Source organism: Molothrus ater, chromosome 14, assembly GCF_012460135.2.
Source record: "Molothrus ater isolate BHLD 08-10-18 breed brown headed cowbird chromosome 14, BPBGC_Mater_1.1, whole genome shotgun sequence".
Taxonomy (NCBI): Eukaryota; Metazoa; Chordata; class Aves; order Passeriformes; family Icteridae; genus Molothrus; species Molothrus ater.
In genome coordinates this window covers 15,794,709-15,820,081 of record NC_050491.2, presented here as the reverse complement: position 1 = coordinate 15,820,081, position 25,373 = coordinate 15,794,709, and the positions used below count along the sequence as shown (strand labels likewise).

Genomic DNA, 25,373 nt, shown 5'->3' with positions numbered 1-25,373 from the left:
AGTCACAGTAAATATTCTAGTTCTATGCAATTTTCTTTCCATTCTCGTTTTCAGTGGTTATAAATAACACATGAAATGACTTTCAAGGTAGAAAGCAGGAATCCATTTTGAAATATTCTATAAAATAAGGAGTGATTTATGGTTTCATATGATTTTGGCTGAAAGCACTCGGGCTTTGCCAGGTCATCAAAGTCCTGTCAGGAGAATCTATTATTTATTGTTAGATATGCTGGGAGTGGGGTGAGTACTTCATGTTTATCTTATGTAAGTGTAGTGTGTTAGGGAAAATCACTTCCAGATACTAACACAATTTTAAAAATATACATTTCTAGTAAACTAACACAAATATTACAGATGAGAATTTTCAACTAAACACTGAAAATTGATATAAAAAAATAATAACTCCTAAGAGTTTCATTGTTGCAGGATATTTTTAGAATGTGACTAAAATCTTTTGTAATACATCATTTGGGCTGATATTTTGGTTGCATTATCTTATGTAAGTGCACAGTCTTCAGTTTCTATCAGTAGCTGCTTAGAGCTGATGAAGGCTCAATGGAAAAGCAGCTGAAGATGGATATTTTTGATGTCAGTGGTCACTGTGGACTAACACAGTGGCCCTGTCTTGTAATGTTGATGTCTGCAAGGAGGAACTAGACCCACGTTTTGTAATCATTTGTAGATAAGTCATTGCCTGTCCATTCAAATGTCAGACAAAATGAACACTGGCTCACAGTCCTGTCCTGTGTCCTCTCTGTGGCTGTCCCCTTTCAGTTTTGTTACTACTCTCCACATGTAAATGTACCTTTATCTTCTTTACTGATTTTTTTAACCTGATTGAAATGCAGGGGTTGTGTTCTGGTCTGGCTTCCAGTGTGGATTTGGGGGTGTAGCAGAGGTGCTGCCTGGGAGGTTTAGGCTCCCTCTGGTAGCTCAGGTTATTTCCCAGGTACTGTGCAGTGTCCCTGGCTGCTCTTGTGGGAGAACTCATTGTTCTCTGAACCCTTTGTTGTCCTTCTCAGCCTGTTTGTGTTCTGCATCTTTTCCAGATCATATTGCTGATCCTACAGAATCAGAGCCTGTAGGACTCTACTGTGAAAAATACAGAGTAGGTCATCTGCATACCAAGGTGAAAAACTCCTTTAGAAAAAGGCTTAGTAAGGTACTTTGAAATTCCAGTGTGAATGAGGAACAGTGGAGCTCCAGGCCTGGATCCCAGCAGGAAATGGGTCCAGTCCTGTGCAGGAGCTGCTCTGGGGCTGTGCCAGGGCACCCTGGGGGTCACAGCCCCTGCTGCTACTGCAGGAGGAGGAGAAACTGCCTCAGTCTCCTTTCAGGAAATGTTCACAAATGTGCAAGGAGCAAGGAGAGCCAGCTCTCTTCCCATGGGGAATCAGAAGTGAAAGCAAAGATCAGGCTCTGAGCTGTAGTTTGTGCTGGAGAACATTGCTTGGTGTGAGTATAATTTCTAGTAAGAAGTTAAATTTTTATTTCAAGCCTAGGTACTTGTGTTCCTTTCCTAAATGTTCATTTACACCAGCTGTGAGATTGAATGCTTTCCATTGCACACAGTTATCTGTGTCTCATCAGAGGAACTTGGCAATTTCAGTGTAGGAGAAGAAACTTTTTACTTGAGGCTTCTTTCTTGACCAGTAACATGTTCTTACTTTTCTTAGTGGCTTGGCGTTTCTATGCCATACTCTGTAATGCAGAAGTATTTTCTGATACTGCTCTGCAATATGAGCAAATATTAAACTTAATAAATTTTAATAATCTTTATCTTAAAATAGTACATGCAAGAAGTATTTTAATTTGCAATTAATTCGGAAATTATTTAAAAATTTCACATATACCAAAAACACACCATGAGTATTTTGTAGTGAGCTCCTCCAGAGTCAGCTGCTCTTCTCTACTTACAAGTTCAGATGCAAACAAAATGTATTGCAGCTGGTGAACTGCCTGACTCCAGAAGATTGTTTTGAATTGTCTGTGTTCCAACATTTTTATCTATTTCCCTTCAACATTTTATATTATGAAAAAGCCACTTGTGATTTATTTAGTAGATGGAGTGAAGCAAATTAAACATTTAAGCCTTTTCAAGATGGATCTTGTGTAATTCAGTAAAAACTTCTCATCTGGATGCCTGCAGAGCAGTTTGCAGTGAACAGCTCAGCCCAGGGTGCTCCCAGAGATCTGGAGCTGTTTGGTTTGGAAATCGCTCGGGGCAGTGACTGCGGCCTTTGTAGGGCACTGCCACAGGCAGCACCAGAGCTGCAAGGACAGCTGCTAAGCAGGAGGCACAGTGTGTAAGCCTAAAGTTAGCTTTTGATCACACAGAGGCGAGTTATAAGTTTTCATTATTTTGTAAGACTTCAGAAATTATTTGGCTTTTAAAACTGAATTAAAGTTTTCCACCTTAGCGTTTATCTCAAACTTTAATTTTGTTGTATTGGAACTAAAAATAGAATTGGTTTTTTGACAACTAAATAATCTGTAGCTAATTCCTCTGTTTCTTTTTTACTTCTAAAACACTATTCTAGAAAATGAGAGTATGGCTGATTTTATTTCATTGGGAATCTCCAAAAATTCATGTAATGGGGATTATCTTGGTCAGAGGTTACTGGAAACAACCAGATGCAGACCTCAAGGTCAGCTTGCAGCAGGCACCTCTTAGAGATTGATGGAGATGAATCTGCCTGGGATGTGTCCAGCAGGGCTGGGATGGAGGCAGCGCTCGGGCAGTGGCAGTGAGGGTGAGTGCTGGGAGGGGCCTGTGCAGAGGAACCTTTCAGTCCGCACAGGAATGTCCTGAGCCCGGTGCTTGTGCTGCCCGGGTCGGGCTCCCTCCTCCTCCTCCTCCTCCTCCTCCTCCTGCCCCGGCCGGGCTCCCTCCTCCTGCCTGCAGCTCCTTCCAAGGCAGCCCTGCAGTCTCTCCCAGCGCTTCCCAGGGCATTGTACAGAAACATTGGTGCAAACCTCAGTTTCCTCTGCCTACTGAAGTGGCCATGCCACCATGTTTGTTAGTTTAATTAGAGCTAATTATTGTTACAATTCAGTCTGCTTGCCACTTTGTTTCTTTCCAATGGGAAGCCTAATGCAGGAGGACGGGTGTGCCTTGTAGTGAGGATCCAAACACGTTTCAAAATCTGAATAGAATCCATTTTAGGGCTTTTGAGGAATAGAAGTTCAGATCAAGAGGCTTTTCCAAGTAAGAACAGTTTCTAAAAGCACATATTCCTCTGTTGCTGGATTATCTGAAGGGAACCTGTTTTGCACAGCTCTGAGCATCCTGTCAGAGGCAGTTTAGCTTTCCATGCTGTGATTCCATAAGCTGCCATTTCTCTAAGCAGGCTTTTCCAAGTTAGTTTTTTTCCTAGATAGAGAAGGACAATGTATAACTGTGTTGTCATTGTCCAGAACCCTCTTTCTTGGAAAAGGCTTTTGTTCAGTAACCACCATGCAGTAGAGGTCACAGATAGGAGTAACTTGCATTTGACAAAGCTGCCTCTTCTCCCTGTGCCCTTGTTTCTGTTGGAGAAGAGAATTCAGAAACTGGTGTGTTTCAGAATTCAGAACTGCCATGTGACAGTCTTATTTATTTCTTGGATTTCCTGAGGTGTTGTCCCCAAGAGCAAAGGGTGTCCTGTTCCCAGGTTGTTGGGAGCCTCCCCAAAAGCTGGGATGTGCTGGCCACGCTCCCACTCTCACCACTGGGTATGTGGGGGACCACGCTGTCTTAGGAGCACAGGGTTGGTGAAGAAAATTGATGCCAGCTTTCAAGAGCAAGGAAGCTAATTCAGGGAACAATTTCATCCAAGGTTAATGGAAGAACAGACCTCCAGCACAGTATCAATTGGATCAAGCTTAAAGCAATCAGTTATGCCCTGGTAGCTATAACTCGGCCCAGGTCAGCCAGGCAGCACTGGTGATGTTTTACAACACTTTCTCAGTAGCTTTTATCAATAAGGAAGGAGAAACAAGTTTCTCAATTCCATTTCTAGAGTAATACTCTCTGTGCCCCAATGAGGGGAAGAAAAGCTTTTTTGGGAACTCCAAACACAGAGTAGTTGTAGATTCTATTCCAGATAGTTTATAGAGGGAGCTAAATGAGCCATATATATAAACATGGGGGACAGCTGAGTGTGGAGCTCTCACATAATGACTGTGTGCTGCCAGGGCCTCATGGCAGTCCTGAGGTGTGTGCTGCACTGAGGTATTTTCTCCTTGGTCACAGTGGTCTGTGTTATGAGCTCTTGGTTCCAAAAATTCAACTCTGAAGACTTTTGGCCTTTCTAGGCTGTGAAGCAAACGTCCCAGGAACTGCTACAACTCTTCATCCCTCCTTCTACCCCTGGAGGTTAATTCTGTGTTAAACCTTCACTTGCTGTGAAAGGTCAGCAATGCAAAACTATTTTCATTTTTTTTTGCTTTCTCAATTCAGCAAAGGATTTTTTTTTTAATCTATCAAAAAAGTAATCATTAAAACCAGAAATTTTGAAGGGAAGTTGTAGCTATTTTCCTGGAAAATTTGCCATCCCTGTCTTACACTTCCTTCTTTGTATGGATAGAAATATTTATACTTTTGGACAACACCATGGAACTGCTCTCCCAAAAACTGACCATTTATTTGATTTGGAGGGAGGTCAGGAGGGGCAGATGATGAGGGCAGAGGTTGCACCTCTTTATTTTGATGATTGTGTTGGACTTTGCTGGTTTGAAGAGTTGGTGAAACTGTGGCCTGGTGTACCCAGCTCCCAGGGGTGTTTCCTAGACTGAAGGTTTGTTTGTTGGTGAAGGCCCTGTTCTGTGTAAGGAACAGACAGCACAGGCCTGGATTTCTGCTGGAGATGATGTTTGTCGTGGAGTGAGCCAGAGTGGATTGTGCCCTTCCACAGCTGCTTTTTCCCCTTCCAGTTCTGTCTCTGCAGCTGCTTCTGGTGCTGCTGGAAATCAGATCAGCCAAACACTCCTTGCACTTCCTTTAATCTCATCCCTTAATTGAATACATGGTCTAAGTGTCTTTAATACCAGTCCCTAGGATTTTAATTGCTGATCCTGATTACTTGCTTAAACAGCCAACAGATCAGTGAAAAAGAGATTGGAGGGCAGTTAGTGCCACAGAGCTCAGGTGGTGAGCTGTCCTGCTTTTCTGAACCTGCTCCAGGGTCCAAGGCCTGTAACTGGGCATGTGGAATCTGGTGAGTGGGAGCAGACAGAACAGAACAGCCCCATTTATTTATTGAGCTCCAGTGGGATCCTGTGTCATTCCAAGCATGTATTGCTGGTAGAGGTATCACAGCCTTTTGGTGTGCTTTTTTGCTACATTTTTCCTAAATATAGGGAAAACATACTGATTTGGTAGAGTGTAATTGCATAAGGTGGGAGATTTTCAGAGGGATACCACTCTTAAGGACAATCACAGTCCTTTTGTTCACCTTGAAGTGAACAGAAATGCCCTCAGGTAATGCCTGTGTGCATTACCAAGGATGTGGGTACAGAGCACCCCACTAAGCTTTGGCTGTCATTGTGCTGGCAATTACTCAATCTGATTATGAGAGCAGCGTGTGGAGAGAAGATGCTGGTGCCAAACTTTAACTCCGTTGTGTTTGCAAGTGGTATGTGCCATACAGTTATTTAAAAAATAAAAATAGAGTTGCATTTAAGAGGGTCAGCAAAATGTTCAAGAGCACAAAAGAGCATTCATTATTTTAGTAGCATGAGACAATTTCAGCGACTCAGATTGTAAAATTTCTTTTGTTTGAGCTGCCTGCTTCTGACCAAGTTGTACCATTATTGCACTTTCTAACATATCATTGCATGGTGAGTTCTAAAAGCTGCCTGTGTCATTCCAGGTCTGCCTGAGTCCATTATTGCAGCAGCGTGTGCCAGAAGTGGCCAGAGGGTTCTGCACGTGGATCCGTAAGTTACTCCAGTCATTTCCCTTTCTCAGCTAAACTGACTGCAAGGTTTCTGTGCTCTGTCAGTGTGGGCTGCAGGACTCCTGTCTCTTCATCTGGCACCCAGTAATGTTATGTTTCTGTCTCTGCCTTATTTTGGGGGTGTTATTTCCATCAATAGAGCAGGCAGTTTTTGGAAGCTGGCTCAGGGATTTGGAACATGAGTGCTGTGGTGAAGGATGCTGTGATGGCTCCTTCTTTGCTACAGGCAGGAATGGCTGCAGGTTTAGTGCCCTTGCTTCTCACTCCTGGCAGTAATTATCCCATTCTCTTGGTGGGAATGACTTGTGTTCTTTCAGGTTTTTGTTTTCAGTGGCTATCAAAGTCTGTAATAGTGTTGGCCACTGGAACTTTGATTTCTGTTATCCATGCCTGTTTTTAGCTATGATGAATATTACCTTTTAACAAAGTAAATTGTTCCCTTCATTAATGATCAGAATTATTAATTAATTTTTTTCTCAGTGTATGAAGAAATGAGATTTGGGGTTACTGAAATAGCTGTGTTAGATGTGCTACTCTGATTAATCTTTGCAGGGAACAAAGGCCTGAGTTAAGTCAGGCACCAGGTATTGCTCACATATATGCATAAAGTCTTTGTTTATAGTTTACTTGCTCTCATTACCTTGTGTACCTTGTTTTATTACTTTTAATCTCCAGCCATGTTTGCATTTATCATAATATACTGCATAGGTGATTATGGGAGATAGTTTTGAAGTGGCCTATTATAAAATACTGAGTTCTGAGTTTGATTTATAAACACTGTCCAAGCATTGCCATCAGCAGTAGCTAATCTTATTCAAAATAGTCACTTCACTGCAGTGTTGCCATAAATTGCTGTAGACTGATTTTAAACTGAAGTTAGCTTCTGCCAACTAGTAATTGAAGGAGCTCTATTTCTCTGTGCCAGCTATCTGTCTCAATAAACATAAAATCTGTGGTTCTTCTCAGAGAGCTACATTTGCTGTAGATATTAATGAGCTGTTGACATGTGAAATTTCAAGGATATTTGTTAAATGATTTAGAAAAGTAATTTGCAATTTAAAATGTGGAGATTGGCACTTCGTTTAAATTTGAAGCTGCTGGAGAAAGGTAGATCAAGACTAAAAGTGGATTACTTGAAGTGAATATGCTTCCTATACTAATTGTACACACGCAAAAGATTTTCTCCTAACCATTTTCTCAAGTTTCTGCTTTTGATTCTTTATTTCTTTGCCTCTTTTAATTCTGTATCTGTACTTATGCACCAGTTTGGTTACAGAGGATGGGGCAGTTAGGGGTGAGGCATCTGGAATACAACATTTGTAGGCTGCAGTTTTATTGTCTACATTCTTCCTCATTGACTTATTTATCTTTCCACACAGAATTTAATTCAAAGGCAAAGGAGGGTCAAGATGCAGAATTTTAACTTCTCCGAGAAGTAGAGCAAGCTGGGCAGTTCTTGACCCCTGTTACCTTTCCTATTTTTTTGACTATACTTTGCCTGTCAAGCACTTGAGTGTTCCTTCTGTCCAAAATTTTCTATTTGAGCATCCAAAACTGTGCTGGGCCTTATTCCTGTACCTCCCCAGTCCAAGATCCCTGTTTGTAGTTTGTTCCACTTCCTGCTAGACAATTTGTCTCACTTTTTTTTTTTTCCAAACTTGTGAAATATATGTTTTAATACACCCTGTGTCTTCATACAGCCCTCTTTTGGATCTTCAACTGCTGTGAAGTGAGGGAGCTGTGGGAGTACAGCAGCCAGAGAGCAAAACATGTGCTTCTCTAAGCAGGTCAATTTCTTGCAAGAAAAACAAAGAAATTATTTAGTTTCAATAAGGAGAGCTAGGCAAAAAATTGTTCATTCTGGTATCTTTTGAGCTTTTTTGAAAAAAGTCTTTTTTCTGTTTCTTTTGGTTTAGGATACAATCTCACAGCAAAGGTGTCAGAGAGTAAAAGATGGTCTCAGTTGGGCCATGGTAATTCCCTTTGGTCATGTTCATATCCCAGGATATGATATGATGATATGATATGATATGATGATATGATATGATATATGATATAGCACAAGTGACTGCCACCATCACCCACTCTTTTGTTGGGCTGAAGGATCTCAGGAGCTGTTTGGGTTAAACCCCTCCTGGAAGCCATGCAGCTCCTAAAGCCCATCACTGGGCCAGACTGGGAATCTCTACTACATCTGTCTGTGCACTAATAGGTGGCACAGGAAACTTTATGGGTTTGAAACAGAAATCATTTTGTGTTCAGATCCTTAAAATCGATGTGGCAGTAACTTCCTGTGCAAAAGACAGCTGCTCTGATGGCTCAGGACTTCCTTCTGGAAGATCAGGGCCAGGACAGTCACATTGAGGCAGCTCTGGGGGAAATCCTGAGGCATCAGCAGCTTCTGTGCAGCAGCAGCAGCAGCTCTGAGTGTCACCCTGGGGGCTGTGCCATGAAGGGCCAGCTCCCCAACAGGCAGCAAATGTTCTGCAGCTCTTGGCTTCTCATTGGGAATCTCCTGCTTTCACAAGTGGCCAGGTTCTAAAATTCCATCTGTCTGCAGAAGGGCACATGAGATATTTTCTTGGTTCAGGTTGGTAATCAGTCAGAAAAACTTTGTGATTTCAGTGTTCCAGTTTGGAATTTGCCAATTATTTCAGTCCTGGTAACTGAAGTAAAAAGTGAAAAGGTAAAATAGGAGAAGAGAAAGGTATTTGCAGAAGTAAAATTGTACTTTAGCTACATTTCCAAAAGTTTGTAAAACTTTTTTCTGCTTTTAGCACTGAACTGCAGATTAGAGATTTGAAAATGATGAAGGGAAAGGAGCAGTGTTGTAATTCAGGTGAAATCCAGGTAACACGGGAGGAGTTGAGCAAATACAATTTAGGAAAGAATGTATGGTAGGGAAGGAAAACATCTGTGCTCCAACTTGGTAGAAAAAGTATTTTCCACCTGTGCTGTTGCACCTTCAAAATGATTCCTGTTCTTAGTTAGGGAATAATTGGATTATAACCCTAAAAAGGGGAGAGAAAATCCATCTTTGTAGTTTGCTAATATAGCAAGAGGGGAGCTTAGGCCTGGAGATTTTGGGACAATATTTTAGCTTTAATTAGGCTTTGATCTTGACCAGTACTTAAAGGAATTCCTCAGTTCATCTTCAGGGCAATTCTAACAGAAATACTTGGTTACAAAGGAGTCCTAATTGTAAAACCATTAGTCAGCTCTTCTCAGAATTCCTCTTCAAGACTTGCTATAAACTTTGCTCATTATGTCAGTAATCATGTCTGCTCTGTCTTCCTTCTGTAGTGTTTTCAGATGAGAAAATTAAGCAATCCTGATTCATCATGTAGTGCAGGGAAACTAATTAAAATTCCAGGATAAAAAAAAAAATCTGGAAGTTGCTACTTGAGGAGATGAATATTTGAGGTGGCATTACACCGCTTGGGGAGGGTGCTCAGACACCAGGAAAGGAGGGACAGCTGTGGTTCATTTTCCTTTGGAGAGGGCTGTGCCAGCTCCTCAGAATGGATGGAGCTCCACACCAGGGTCATGCAGTGCTTTGTTGAACACTTTAGGTTGCCTCAACACTGGGTAAAACAAATAATTTCGAAGGAAAACCAAGCTGATGAACAGAGGAGTGTTCACATGAAAGATGTCTGACAGCTCACAAACTTTTGTAACTTTCTGTGAAAATAATGTTAATTTCTCTTACTGACTGTTTGAACTTTAAATAGTCTAAATATGCATGACTTAATATAGGTGGAGAATCAAGGAACCCACTCCTAATTTTAGGCAGTTTTTTCTGGGATTTCTGTGATCATGGCATTGCTTGCTCCAACAGCTATATATTGTATTCCATATTTAAGAAACTTGCAACCAGAGCAGCACTTTCCTGAAAAGAAATCTTCATGGCCATGGTGTTTGGAAATCCCAGAAATGATAGCTAATACATGGTTATTGAATTTTTTATTCTGTAGAATCTGAAGAAACATGAAAAAATTACCTTGCACTATTGACAGCTTAAACAAAGCCTGAAGTTACCATCCCATGCAACTGTCAGTGTCTTTTAGAGATTGAAATCTCACAGAATGGGGCATTTCATAGATTTAATCCTCATTGCTTTGTGTTCTGGATGGTTCTAAACAGCAGTAGCTGTGGAGCTCACCATGTCAGTCACACAGAGTCAGGATGAGCTCCTGTTGCAGAGGGTTGGAGTTCCTGCTTGGGAGCATCTGCAGGAGGAGCTGGGCTGCTCAGGGCATAGCAGAACTCAAAGCAATGGGGATTCAATCTGCAGGAGGGGCTGTGCTGCTCAGGGCATAGATTGAATCCCCATTGCTGTGTGGTACCAATCTGCAGGAGGAGCTGTGCTGCTCAGGGCATAGATTGAGTCCCCATTGCTGTGCTCTCTGTGGTACCAATCTGCAGGAGGAGCTGTGCTGCTCAGGGCATAGATTGAGTCCCCATTGCTGTGTGGTACCAATCTGCAGGAGGGCTGTGCTGCTCAGGGCATAGATTGAGTCCCCATTGCTGTGTGTTCTGTGTGGTACCAATCTGCAGGAGGAGCTGTGCTGCTCAGGGCATAGATTGAATCCCCATTGCTGTGTGGTACCAATCTGCAGGAGGGGCTGTGCTGCTCAGGGCATAGATTGAATCCCCATTGCTGTGCTCTGTGTGGTACCAATCTGCAGGAGGAGCTGTGCTGCTCAGGGCATAGATTGAATCCCCATTGCTCTGCTCTCTGTGGTACCAATCTGCAGGAGGAGCTGGGCTGCTCAGTGCTGCCCACACTGCAGTGCCAGGCCTGCCACACCACCATCCCTTCTTGGAACCACCTTTATTCAGTGAATGCTGCATTCTGTTGTCTTTGCAAAGATGTCCTATTTATGTTCTTCACTCTTGCCTTGCAGGAGCTGAAAGACTTTTTTAGGTCAGTTTGTAGTCAGGAGCAATTAGGCAGTGCTCAGCAGACATCTGTCCTTCATATGCTAAGTAAGCAGCGAGGTCCAGAGCGGCAGCCCCTGGTGCTGAGCGGGGCTGACACTCCTGTGAAGTCTCTGTCAGTGCAGATAAGCCCTGTCAAAAGCAGCCCATTGTAAATCTAGTCAGGAGAATCTAACCTGAATTTAGCTTTTCACTGGTATCACACTGATCTCTACAATTTAAAAGTGGAGGAGGTTATGATAAGATTGATTTAACAGCCTTCACATTATTCTTTAAAATGCAAACCCTATCTTCCTCCCTATAGCTATCTGTTCAGGAGGGTATTTTTGGTATCTTTGAGGCTTCTGAAGTGCCAGTACACATTGCCAGAAAACAGAGTTAAATCCTGAAATAACTTTAATTTTGCAAGAACTGGTGACTTTTTAAAATGTAATTACTCCATTATTTTTCTTCTCAGAGTTGTTAAGTATTTAAGATGTGCTATGCATGACAACAAAAGCCAACTAATCCAACAGATGTTTAGAGAAATATTGCTAGAGAAATTTTAAAAAGAGAGAGCAGAGACTTTCTTTTCTCAACAGCAGAACTATTAATTTTCTGTGATTTAAAAGCAGTAAATAATCTTTTTGCAAGCAAGAAGGTGGCAAATAGAAACTGGGAAGTGCTCAGGGAGGGATGATCACTTGGTACAAATCAGTTCCTTTGGCTCCACCTGCAGTACATGCAGTTCAATAAGTGTTTTGCCAGAGCAGCTTCACAGTCTGTAATAGGCAAAATCTGTTGTGTAAGCAGTAGGCAAACAATAAACTGCACTTTGCTGTATTTGACATAATGGATAAGAGAGCCAGTCTTGGCCAAAAAGCAGTATTATCTGTATTTTCCTTTTCTTCACACCATCACATGTGTTGTTCTCAGCATTATCCATTTACCCTGCAAATAATTTGATTTTGAACTATAGTGTGTTTGGTCAGAGATGCATGCAAGGAGGAAAATGGAAATTTTGTGTTTCATTAAGAGTTGCAGAATACTAATTTTTATCTATTCTGCATCTGAAAAATCTTGCCATGTAAAATGTTTTGAATGTATCATACTTGGTTGTTTTTTTCTTTAAATCTGGGAAAGTTGTTTTACCTGTCCAACAGGTTTTCCTTTTGTTTTTTTCTTTACAGGAGAAATTACTATGGTGGAAACTGGGCCAGCTTTAGTTTTTCAGGATTATTGTCCTGGATTAAAGAAAATCAGGTAAAAATTTCCCAAATTGTTTCTTTTAGGCCTCCTTACCATTGAATCTCTGTTGTTTGCATGATTTATTTCAAGACAAATCACCTCCTTGCTTTTGCTCTTTGGTAATGTGACAGATCAAAGAGGTTTGTAGCTCCCAGCTTTGCTGGTTGGGCCTCACCCATCTGGCCTGGCAGCTCTGATGTGCTGCCTTGTCAGTCTGATTGAGACCAGCCTGGTGCTCAGCCACACTTCTGGCTTCTTGAGCTTAAAGAGAAGCAACTACACCATTGTTTCAGTTCCTTTATGATAATCTGGTCTTTCCCATTTCTTCTTGGATTATTTTCCTCTCTCTGATGTTTCAGCCCTTTTGTTTGTCTCGTTTATATTCAGATGATTCTTCCTTAGAGGCAGAAAAGTGGGTGCTGGATCCTTCCATTGAAATGTCCTGTAACCAGGACAAAAAGATGAATGCTGATAGTGTATTTTTCAATGACCAAAGTTTATCTGATTCATGGCAGTCCACTAGAAATCTTCCAGGGAGGATATTTATTGAGGAGATGGAGCACCAGGGCTGGATTAGCAAGTGCTGCTCCGTTATTTACGGAAATGCTCAGAGCCTGTTGGGCCGTAGAAGATGGAAGTTCCTCAGCTCAGTCTCACCCCTGCTCTTTACACTGTGCTGCCTCCTGGCATAATCAGGGCACTTGCTCAGTGCCAGAGCTTCATATTCTGTGAGCTGTGTTGGATGATTTAGAGATTCCTGTGTGCACAGATTAATCCAATCCCCCAGATCACCAGGTTTTTCCATATGGTTTCCATTCAAAGAGTTTTATCACAGAATCTGGAACTACCCTGGCTGTGGCAAACCTGTCTTTTAGGAGATTGTATTCCAAGTTACATTCAGCTCTCTACTAAAGCCTTTATTTCATTTAACACTGTATTTCAGATTAATAGAGCCAGTGCTGTAGTACAAATGTTGGCATGGTGTGATAAAGTAACTCGCTGTAACTGTTTTAACTCAAAAAACATAAATAGAAAAAAACATTAGGACAGTTAACAGGGTTTTTTCCCCTTATATTAGATGGTACATATTATTTGTGTCTAGAGAGATTTATAGTTCAAGAACAGCTTGCACAGTACAATATGTAATTTTATACTTGTTCTTTTAAGCAAAAGACAGATCTCAGTGATGAATGTGAGGACTGGAGAAAACTGATCCTTGAGGATGAAGAAGCAATTCCTCTTAGCAGCAAGGATAAAACTATTCAACATGTAGAAGATTTCTGTTTTGGAGAGTAAGTAGAAAAGTAGAAATTCATGAGCAATTTTGTATGCCCAGGGTAAATGCTCATATTGTGCTTTGGTTTTAAGTGTTTCACCATGCTGCCATATTACACATTGTCTCAAAAAGCAGCCCTGGCCTCTGAAACGATCTCATGTCCTTGTGCTTTGTTGAAACCAATTCACTGAAACAACCTGATCCTTCCTAAATGACCTCTCTGGGTGCAGTGTAATTTGTTGGCCAACTTTGTGAGTTTGTGATTTACTTCTGAGCAGAAAACAGAAGTGTTGCATTTAAATATTAGCAGTAGTAGGCAGTTGTGCACTGCCATCAATTAAATTTTTCCATTCTTAATTTGCCTAAAAGCTGCTGTTCTCATAGTCAAAAATTAAACCCCTAAATCCATGTAAAATGAACCACATACAAAAGAACAGCAACACAAATGGACAACAGTTCTATAACCATGAAATACTTGTGGTGAAATGATAAAGTAATATTTGTCCTTTGTCCTTTTTATATGCAATGAATTTAACTTACTGAAGTTAAATCCACTGAGTATAAATTTAACTAACTGAACTGTGTATTTATTTATTCATTATTTTTTATCTTCTGGATTTTGTACTGAACTGAACATTCTCCAGAATTCCTGAGAGGAAATTCTTTGAGATAGTTCCGTAAATTTAACCTTGAATCCCTTAGAAAATGCCATAGGTAGCTAAATGAAATGCTGACACATACTCATAAAGAAATACAGATTTCTGTCTGTAAACACCATAAGTAGGGGAAAAAAGGTGTGAATTGCATAAATACAATCTGAAGGTCACAGACTGAGACTCTTCCAAGGTTCAGTGCTGCACAGTAATGGTGCTTGACTGGATTGCAGATAAAATGTAATGCTTATTTTAAAGCAATAGCACTTGGATATTTTAATTGTCATCCTGTTGTCATAATAAATAATGTTCAGAACCAGGATTAAATCAGATGGAAAGGTTTTGTAGTCTTTTAAATTTGTGTATAATTTTTGACTGATAGCTGGCTCCCAAATGAGTCCCCTGGCACTGAGATTTCACACTTAGAAGTGAGATTATACTTGGGTAAAATTAAGCTTTTAAGCATTCAACTTAGCTCAGTACAGTGCTGTCTGTCCTGGTCATCACCAAAAAAACCCCATTTTCCCCAAGGAACAAGGATAAGATTAATAAACCTGGCAAAGAAAAAGTTCTCCAAAAGAACTTGAAACTTTCTGAGAGTCAATTACTGCATTTCTGACAATTTACATGTTCTGCCTAGATTCTGTTGCTTTTGCTTAACTTTTGTAACTCCTATGAAGTAACCATTAAACATTTATTTTGAAAGAATAAACAGCTGGGTAGCAGTATAATATACACAGTGCAAATCTGAAATGAATGGCCTTAGAACAAAGTGCATCCATCAAAGGGAAAGAATACTGTGTCTACAACAAGCTGGATTGAAAAAAGGCAAATGGCTGAAAAATAAATAGTGAACACCTGTGCTGAATAAATTAACCAGCTGGTTGGCAATTTTTCATTTGACCTATCTGAAGGGGTTGCTGTTACAAGGCATTAATAAGACACATTCATTTTAAGATATTCCTTTGTTAGTACCATTAATTGATGAATGGTGGAAGATAATATTCTAAATTTACACAACAATTTGTCTGCAGATGTATTATTTTTTTCTGAATTAGGAGAAGAATTGTCTGTACAGAAGTTCAATTTGAGTCATTTTTATAGACAGTTCTTACATTATTCAGGGATATTTGGTCCTATAGGAAGGATGTCATGAATTTAGATTATATACAGTTTTTGGGCTCTCATTATAAAAACTGTGGAACTGCAAATCATGGAGATTTACCCATTCTTTAATGGGAAGTGAATAGAGATTTAAAATATGTAAATATTTCTGTTACTGCTTTTCAGAGTGATATAGAAAAATACAGTGTATTATGATATGAATCCAAGTTTATTTTGATTTTAAAAAGTAATAATCAAGTATGTTTAAAATAAGATGAACTGTTCATTGAGATTGGGAGAAGTTAGAAACAAAACCTTATTCTGAAATTTTGTTTTATAAAGTTTTATGAAGGATGAGTTAAATAAAAGCTTCATTCTTAGTTACTGAATTACAGGTAAGAGCTTTTGCAGTTTTCACAAACACTATGTTCCAAAATTCTAAAACAAACCCAAAATCTAAATAGAACCCTAAAATTTAATTGACTTTCATTTTTCTTTGTAGCAGAGATTACTTTTTTGAACAACATTTGACAAAGTACTTATCTCTTTGATATTTTATAGTTACTTAATGCTGGCAATCTGAAGCAAAAAGACATAATTAATGTACAGAAACAGCCTTGTCTCATTAGTGCTTCCTTATAGCAGTTCCTGTATTTCCCAGGGCAATATTTTACCCCAGTCATGAGTTAAGTGCTTCCTGGTGACTGTGCCCAAGCTGGGAGAGCACTTCCAAACTTCTCATGAGTCCATGTGAGCTCCAGCAGTTCATAAATGAGGGGCAATTTTTAAAGGATCCCAGGTTTTTGTTCCTTTTTGAACAGAAATCCTGCTCCTGCTCCCATCTGCAAGGCTGCAGGTGTGTGAGGGAGCATTTTGGTGTTGATGCTGAGCAATTCCTTGCTGTTCTGGGAATTTTGACCATCCTGTTAATACTCTGTGTTTGCAGGTCACCTTTAAAATCATAGTTCATTAGTTTTCAGGCAAGATTAAATAGTTTATTCAGTGCATTAATGGCTTGTGGTATAAAGATAAAAAGATAGTTTGGAATTATTGCTGACCTCCTTTCACTTACAATGACACTGATTTGATTCATCTCAGTGGTAGTGTAAACTAAACCAAGTTCAAAAGTCCTGCTTTCTAAGGGAGGTGTCACTGAAGTTCAACATAAAACAAGAAGATGAGATTAAAAATGGAGGGCTGCTTTATAAGGGGAATTTTAAAGAAATGTTGTGGGCAGGAAATGAACTGTGCAGAGTGAATGTAATGTGGGAATGTCCTGTGCATGGATTTGCAGCACTTGCATGACAGCATTGCTGCTTGAAGAACTCACTGGAATGGAAGGGCAGAGGGTCAACAGGAATTTGAAAGTTTTCCTTCAGCTTTGCATCCAAGTGGTCTGGTCCTCAATGGCCCTGCTGGGATCATGGCTGCTGAGGAGCTTGGTTGTGTAAAGCTTGTCTGTTTTCTTCAGGGCAGTATCCCAGCTTCGTGACCTCAATGCATGTTTGTTTTTCAATTTCATGGGTTTTAATCCCTAGGGAACACCTGATCAAGTTATTGGTTTTATTTCAAAATAGTCCATTTCTGTGGTTGATGTAGCTGTGTATTGTTTCACCATGAGGGCCTTGATTTTCATTTTGAGATCCTTCTATCCTTTGAGTATATGTAAAGTAAAACCTTAGATTTTTGTTGGTGCTTTTTCTCCTCAATAAAAATAGTCTCTTGAATGATAGCTTTGCAGCCAGAGTTTGTTAGTGGGTGGAATACCTGAATGGGCCAGGATAAAGAAATTCTAATGCTTTTCCTAGAAATACTTGAGGTTTCTGCTCTGGCACTAATTCAAAACTTCAAACAAGTTTTTAAGACTCTTCAAAAAGACTTTTCCCCCCTCTTTTTCCCCTCTGTGTTTTTAATCAGTCAGGATTCAGCTGAAGGTGTTGAAGAAGCTGGTGCACTGCCAAAGCTGCCTGTGTTTGGAGCCCCTGCTGCCCAGGGGGAGTCCCCAGGGCCAGAGAAGGAGAGTCCAGCAGCAGAGGGGATTCCTCTGGGAGCACAGCAGAGTCCAGCAGCAGAGGGGATTCCTCTGGGAGCACAGCAGAGTCCAGCAGCAGAGGGGACTCCTCTGGGAGCACAGCAGAGTCCAGCAGCAGAGGGGATTCCTCTGGGAGCACAGCAGAGTCCAGCAGCAGAGGGGATTCCTCTGGGAGCACAGCAGAGTCCAGCAGCAGAGGGGACTCCTCTGGGAGCACAGCACAGTCCAGCAGCAGAGGGGACTCCTCTGGGAGCACAGCAGAGTCCAGCAGCAGAGGGGACTCCTCTGGGAGCACAGCAGAGTCCAGCAGCAGAGGGGATTCCTCTGGGAGCACAGCAGAGTCCAGCAGCAGAGGGGACTCCTCTGGGAGCACAGCAGAGTCCAGCAGCAGAGGGGGGTTCCCCAGGGTTGGAGAAAGAGATTCCAGCAGTGGAGAGCCCTGGAGAGGAGCCCCAGAGCTGCTCTTTGGCAGCCAGGGCAGCTGCAGGGGACGGGGCAGGAGCAGCCCCTGGCCCTGGAGCTGCTCCCAGCACGGCCGCAGGCGACTCCGCTCCGCAACCGGCCAAGACAGAAGCTGCACCCTCTGAAAATGCTGCTCAAGAACCAAAGAAAATCACCTATTCCCAAATTGTTAGAGAAGGCAGAAGGTTTAATATTGACTTAGTTTCTAAGGTAGGAATGGAATGACTTTTTTTGTGTAAGTACATTTACTTTGCTTAAAATGCTGACATTTGTTTTAAAATCCTTCACGTTGAGGCAGCACCTTTGAGGCAAAATAGCCACTCTTGAGAATTAAGAATTGTTACCACTAAAACAAATATGAGTCATTTAATATGTGACCTTAAGTGTTCTTGAAATAAATGTCATGAAATATAGCACTTGGGTAGTACGGGCAAAATGTCTCATTTTAAATAGTGCCTTTAAAAAATGTATTTTTAAACAAGAAAAAGCAATCTGCATGCAGATTTTTTATCTTTTTAAAAAGATAAAAATTGTTTTTTACAGCACAGGGAATTCTTTTCAAAGTTGAATGCTTCACTTTACATATTATGCCTAAAAATCTTTTTCAAACCTTTGGAAACCAAAAACGAAACTCTCTTCACGAATTCATTCAGTTCTTTGTGAAGACACTGCAAAATCACTATTACAAACTTCATGCTCCAAATGTGGATCTCACTTCCTAGCATCCTTGCAATGACATCTTGAACACCAGTCAGTGGGTGGTGGTTAAGCAGATAATGCTATTTTGTATCCTTTTTATACTCTGGCTGTCCCACTGTGGGACATGGTGTTAACTGCAGCAAATCCCAGAAATTCAGGCACAAGAGTGGTCAGCAGGGCAAGGCCAGGAGTTTGTGCTGGGGTTCTGGCAGGGGAACATCAGCTTCCCTGTAGTGTCCCTGTTTGTGTCCCAGGAAACCTTTATCCAGAAAGTTCCTGTGTGATCTTGCAAAGTCTGTTCCTCAGGACCACGAGACTTTTCAATCCAGACAAACATTTTCTGTTTGTAGTTACATTTCTGGCCCTTCTGTATTTCATCATATATTTGTAGCTTTAGACAGATAATTAAATTATATTTGACAGAATCTTAAATTGGGAGGCATGGAATTGACCTGTGCAAAGGTGCCTCTTGGTTCAGGGGATTTGGGGAGCAGCTGGTGAGGATTTTGTTGGGTACTTCACTGACCCTCTTCACCCACCAGTTCCTTTCTGCTCCCTGTGCAGTTGCTTTACTCCCGGGGCCTGTTAATTGACCTCCTCATTAAGTCCAACGTCAGCAGATACGCGGAGTTCAAAAACGCCACGCGGGTCCTCGCCTTCCGAGAGGGGAAAGTAGAGCAGGTACCAGAAAATCGTGTGCTGCATGTGTTTCATCTCATCTCCTCAAAGTCAAGAAGCTTTAAATTGGGTTTTTTTGGGTGTTTTTTCTTAGTTATGATTCTAATTTAATTTCTGGAAGAAAAGATGTTTGTATGTGTTATCTAGAAATACGAAAATAAAATCAAACCGAACTAAAATAAGGTTGTGCAGTCCAGCACATTGACATTAATCTTTACCTCAGGCTAACTGTTTAGGCCATGACTGATTGGCAGTTAATTCTTGAAAATTCAGAGATTTTAGGTTTTAAGATTGTGACTAGACTTGATTTGTCTTTGTTACATACAAGAGAAGTCAGTGTGATAATGGCAACAGGAGATATTGGCACAGTTAATACAAACTCTAATGATTTTCTCTGCAGTTAGAGATGCAAGTGAAGTGGAAGGGAAATTAAAAAAGATTTTGGATATTCTTATTATGGAAAACTGGTAACTTTAGTTACAATAGAAATTATGGGAAATAAATATATAAGAAAATAGCTGTAATTGAAAACAGTAATTTGTTATTTAATCAGACTGTTGTTGCTTGATGCTTTTACATTCAGAGTGTAGAAAATATTTGAAATTATTAAAAAATACTTTGCAGGTGCCTTGTTCTAGAGCAGATGTCTTCAACAGCAGACAGCTGACCATGGTGGAGAAGAGAATGCTCATGAAGTTTCTGACATTTTGTTTGGACTATGAACAGCACCCTGAGGAGTACCAAGGTAGTGTCCCATTGAGCAAGGCCCACTCCCTCAGAGGGCTTCCTTCAGGGAGGCACAGTTCTGAGAGCTCTCCTGTGTTTTCACCTGGTTTATTTTTACAGATTCATCTTTAAAGTATGCTTTGACCTTTTTGTGACCTTTTCACTTCAGCGTTAAATTCTTCTACTTAAGCACTTGCTCTTCTAGTTCCCACATCATTTATTATTTACATTTTTCTTTAACAGCAAAATTATATATTACAGCAAGGTTGCAAAATGCTTTTTGTCATTTTTAAGTGTTTTCCTCCCTTCCCCCAGGTATTTTTTAAAAGAATGTGATGTATCTGAATTTTCTGTCTGTTTTTTTGGATTACTAGGTAAAACCTTTACAATGCTTTACAACAAATCAGAAATGGAGAAAATGGAATTTTTAAACTATGAAAGTAAATGTAATTTAATGCTCTTTAGTTGTAAAGGGCAAGTTCAAAGTGCTTTTATCAAGTGTTGGCTTATTTAGATGAGAGGAAATCAGAAGAGATTTGAGCTATAATGTGTGAAGAATAACGAGCATCGGGTCAAAGAGGGAAATCAGCTCAACAGGAGGAAGGTGCTTTGGGTTTGTGCTCCTCAGGGTACAAAGAATGAAGTGGTGTCCTCAGTTCTTGGAGTCTAAAAGTAAATTAAGGGCAAAGAGAAAAAAATCTGTCAAAAAGAAATAGTGAGGAAAGAAGAGTACAAACATCAGAGAAAATTATTAAACACATGCAGGAGAAGAACAGTCAGTATCAAGATCTGGTGAGATTAAGAAAAGGAGAGTCTCTAATGAACTCCAGAAAATCCTGAAGGGGGAAAAACTCATTAGGCTGAAGTGGTTTATTGATTACAGGTGATCTCAGTTTGCTGCTGCTGGAAGAAATGGAGGTGCTCAGAGTGAGGATATTGGTGGTATTTAGAAAATTTATTAAGTAAAAAAAGGAGATGCCACATCAATTTTAAATGAATCCATTGATTCATGTACCTAAATAACATTAGATTTATTTTACTTACAGAGACAGTTAAACAGTTTTTGTTCCTACATTTTAAAATAGCCTGAGAAGTAATTGAGAATATTTTGAGTCAGATTAGGCTAATGTAAAAACTTAAGAAATGTAAAATTGCTCTTGATGAGATCATTACATTCGTGGGAAGGCAGACTTTTAATAGGAAGAGCGTGAAGAATTTTTTAAAGCTTTTTTTCTGTAAAATATGGAATTATATAAGAAGTTTGAAGTGAGGAAAACTTGAGAATTTTTTTAGAATGATAAAACAAAAAAAAAGCCCTTGTCATTTTATAACTTTGTGCATGGCTGTACAAAGAACAGTAAGATACAAGATACAAGTAAGATGCTTGTAATAAAGCAGTGGTTGAATCTTGAACAGAATATATAGCTTGATAATATTGGGCTCTGCACTGGGCTCTGAACTAGTTAGGAATTTATCCAGGACTGAAATAAGAGCAGATCTCTGAATAGGATGGAAGTATGCTATTGCTTAAATACAATCTTCCCCTGGCAAAAAATCTTTCCATTGTGAAGATGACTAAAGTTTTTCAGAGATGTATCAATGCCAACACGCTTTAAACATCTCCCAGAAGATTTGTGTTTCCTTGAATTTCAAAATGTGCCAGCAATAATACTATTTTAAAGGGAAGATGGAGTCCTTGATCCCTTTCTGCTCTCTGTCTCATCCCCATTTGTTTGTTGCAGCAAGTCATCAAATTGAAATAAATATTGCACCTTCTCATCTCTGGATTGTGGCACTGTGTGAGGGCTTCTCTGAGCACAGATACCCGGTCTAGCACTGCAGTGTGGATGCAGCACTCCTCTTCTGGAGTGGTGTCATCTGGGTCATATTTTGGGTAATTTACAGGACACAGCATCCCATGGATTTTAGTCCACAGTTTCTCACTTTTCTCTCAGGGCTGGGAAATGCAGTTGGATCAAGTCTAGCAATGAATAGGTGATGCCATTGGAGACCCATAAAGTGGGTTTGTGATATTTTGAAATATTTTAATGGAGTGCTGTTTCTGTTTTCTGAAAACTCACTTTCTGGGAGTAGTTCTTCTAACTTTCATTGATTGGATGATCCATTTTCAACAAGGTGTTTGTTGAAAAACTCCCTTGATTTTGTTTACTGGAATCCAAAGCCCTCAGTGCCTCGTGTGCTTTTCCCCCAGCCTACGAGAGCAGCACGTTTGCTGAGTTCCTCCAGACAAGGAAGCTGACCCCCAGCTTGCAGCACTTCATCCTTCACTCCATTGCCATGGTGGCAGAGACTGACAGCAGCACTCTGGAAGGGCTTCAGGCAACAAAAAAATTCCTGCAGTGCCTTGGCCGCTATGGCAACACCCCGTTCTTGTTCCCTCTGTACGGGCAAGGAGAGATCCCACAGTGCTTCTGCAGGTAAGCCCCACTCAGCCAGACACTTCCCAAAAAGGGAACCCTTGTCATTAAGAGGTGTCACTCACCAGGACACTGCTTTGCAACATTTTTCATTGTACTACAGATGCAGCTTGTAGTAGCTGCTGGATGTGGTGGCTGCTGTGAGTAAGTTAATAAGTGCTAGGAAATGAGAAAGCCATAATTTAACCCATATGTAGCTGCCCCTTTTTAAATCTGACAGAGGAGACTCAGGGATATCTGTCCAAAAGGGTGACTGTGCATTTGAGTAGGTTAAAAAATTTTGTATGTGAGTCTTCCCTGAAGCTGCAGGAAGATCCATGTTGTCAATTTGTGTTACTAATTAATGCTGAGAATTCATGTACAATTCACAGGTGTATATTTAATAATGAACTGGATTGTTCTGAAAGAGGAGAATGGTGCCATGTGTCCAGTTTACAATTAGATTTAAAACAAACCTTTCTACATCACAGACTTTTATACAAACAGGGCAATTGCTGTGAAATCATGACATGATTTTGTAGCTCTCTCTAGACTGAAGGTTCCAGCTCCTATGAACTGAACAGCAGAGGAGATCCCATGCAGCTCTGTTTCACTGTGCCACTGCTACCTTCTGATATCCCAACCAGCAGCCATATGTTCTCCACTCCTTGAGCCTTAGAAAGCAAGTGAAACAAAAAAGGGCAGTTGATTCCAGGATAAAGCAAGATCCCCTTGGGTGGCAGTGCAGTCCTTGCCCTGGCTCCTGAGGTGTCCCTGGCCCGTGGCTCTGGCACAGAGCTGGTGCTTGGTGCTTTTGGGTGCAGAGGGTGGGTGGTTTTCATTTCAGTTGTTTCCAACAGTTCAACTGCCTTTTAAAAGGCTGAGGGGTTTTTTTTTTCATCTTTGCTTTTGCTGGCAAGCAGCCTTTCCATCTGCTCAATGTGGGTTTAATGTGGTAACCTGTAGGTCTGAAGTAAACATTAGCTCTGTTTAAAAAAAGCAGCTTTGCCTGGTGAGGCCAGTTTGTCTGAGTGATATATTTGTACATCAGTCCCTTAAATAGCAGTGCAGGGTCTTACCTGCTTTCTTTGGTGCTGGACAAGTTCTGCTTTTTACACGTGTGCTACTATGAAGTTGTGGTTTAGTGCAGGTTGTTGGGTATTCCTGTTGTCTCTGTGATAGATTCCATTTCTCTTCTCCAGAACAGTCCTTAAATTACTGCCAGAGGAATGGCCTTAGCAGCTTGCTCCTGCTGGGCTGTGTAAAGGGTGGATGCAGTTATGTGTTGATGGAAACATTCTGGAATAATTGTGCTCCATTGAATAGAAATGTTATTTGCTACCATCTTTTGTCAGTACCTTTCATCTGCTCCTTGAGCTGTATTTATATGGTGATTTAAAGTGCAGACCTACATAATTAGGTGATTGAGCAGATAATTTGTGAGCAAGAATTGGGCTTAGGTAACTACTCTGTATAGAGTCATGCAACAGAACTTGTGTTTCTGGATTTTATGGATGTCTTTGTGTCTTTCTAGGACTTCATGTGAGGCCAGGTATCTGTATGTGACCAGAGATTAATAAATCACAGTGTTGTTATCAGAGCTATTGAAGTAGTACAATTTTGGCAGTTCAACCTTCCTTGGCTTCAAATACCTGGGGGAAAAAAGTAAATTTAATAATTAAAGTTAAAATTTTGCTTGCTTTTTTTTCCTCTGTAGATTCTTATCTGTGTAATTTTTTCTTATATTCTCAGAATCCCTTTGGCCTAATTATTTTTTATTTAATAACCAGCACATGCAGTTTTCTGATCTGTTACAGCAGTATATTTCAAGTTAGCAGTAGAGGTGTCTAGAAGTATTATAAATATTCTTATCAGAAAATCATTCTGTGATGACAGGAGTTCTTCAGATGGCCTGAACTTTCTATTTCAGATCACTGGTTGCTGCATTTTAGGGTTTTTTTGCTAAAATGTATAACTTCTACAACAAAGAGGGTATTTTACTGTACGGAGCAAATTAATCTGTCAAACCAAAAAGTAATTACACTTTTAAAAGGTTTGTATTGCAAACATTCTAATACAAAACTTTTTTTAAAAATTGTCTTGTCTTTTAAGTGAACAATCTAGGAGGCAACCATAATATTTTTGAGATTAATCACAATTTTTAAAGGTGTTCTGCCCTCAGGACTGTGTCTTGCTCAGAGTGAGCCGTGTCTGAAGAATGCTGCTGGGGCTGTGGAGTAAAGAGGCAAAGCCAGAGCCTATAGATCACAGCCTACAGCTTTTATCACCAGCTTATCAGGGGAAGGTGTCACCTGGCCTGTGATTTCTAACCACTGCTCTATATTCTGCTTTAATGTAAAGCTCTTAAGCGTTTCTTGCAGCCAGTTACACTGTGTGTTCTCATCAAGGCTACTGTTATAAATGGCACACATGCATATTGATGGGAATGAGTCAAAGACATTTGGAAGTCACATCCTTGCATCCCAAATGAATCCTGCATAAACACCACAACCTTTTGGAGCTGCTGACGACACTCCAGTGAGCAGGAGCGCTCTTCCTTCTTTATTGGTTTAAGCAGGGATGGTTTAGGAGAGAAAATTAAACTTTTATATCACTGTAATGTACATCCCAACATGGTGAGGTACAGATGGGAGGTTTCTGTCTCCATCAATTGAAGTTGTGGAACAAGGAAGGTCATTGGGAGCCTCCTGCTCTCCTGAGCTGACAAAAAAAAGCAAAACTTTACTGGCCCTTAACAGCTTCCTTTGCTTCCTTCTTGGTACAAAACTGTTCTGACTCTTCCTTTCTGATGATGTAGCAATAGTCTGGTGTTAAGTACGAGTGAATATAATAATATCTCATTCTTGAGGAAAATCCAAATAAGCTTTTACATCTGCTGCTGTGTTTGCTTTGTGAACACACTGAATTTGGGGCAGAGCAGGCAAAGTTTCACTTCAGTTTGGCTTCAGATTCTTTCCTCTGGACTCGTGCAGATATGGACATGCAAATGGAATTGACTTCATGAGAAACAGTAGTTTTTTCCCATGTGAACTTCTAGAGGGAATTAGTGCCTGTCCCCTGTGTCATGTCACAAAGGTTCTCCAGGGACACTTTGTGTCTCTTGTGTCTTTGTTATCCAAAGAATTGAATTATCCAAAAGCTGACAGAAGGCAGCAGGTGCTGGAATATCCTTGGCTGCTTGGCCAGAGGAGTTGGTGA

The 25,373-nt window shown here is 40.5% G+C and overlaps 1 protein-coding gene across 2 annotated transcripts in view; it reads left to right on the top strand.

The window, feature by feature from the left end:
- The window catches only part of CHM (CHM Rab escort protein), a 53,041-nt gene that overhangs the window by 3,367 nt on the left and 24,301 nt on the right, over nucleotides 1-25,373 (top strand). For both annotated transcript variants that reach the window (XM_054516356.1, XM_054516355.1), the window contains exons 2-8: nucleotides 5,853-5,919; nucleotides 12,050-12,122; nucleotides 13,275-13,399; nucleotides 17,058-17,844; nucleotides 18,898-19,014; nucleotides 19,636-19,756; nucleotides 21,950-22,175. In XM_054516356.1, coding sequence (XP_054372331.1) covers nucleotides 5,853-5,919; nucleotides 12,050-12,122; nucleotides 13,275-13,399; nucleotides 17,058-17,844; nucleotides 18,898-19,014; nucleotides 19,636-19,756; nucleotides 21,950-22,175 — 1,516 coding nt within the window. The remainder of the gene's footprint in view (nucleotides 1-5,852; nucleotides 5,920-12,049; nucleotides 12,123-13,274; nucleotides 13,400-17,057; nucleotides 17,845-18,897; nucleotides 19,015-19,635; nucleotides 19,757-21,949; nucleotides 22,176-25,373) is intronic.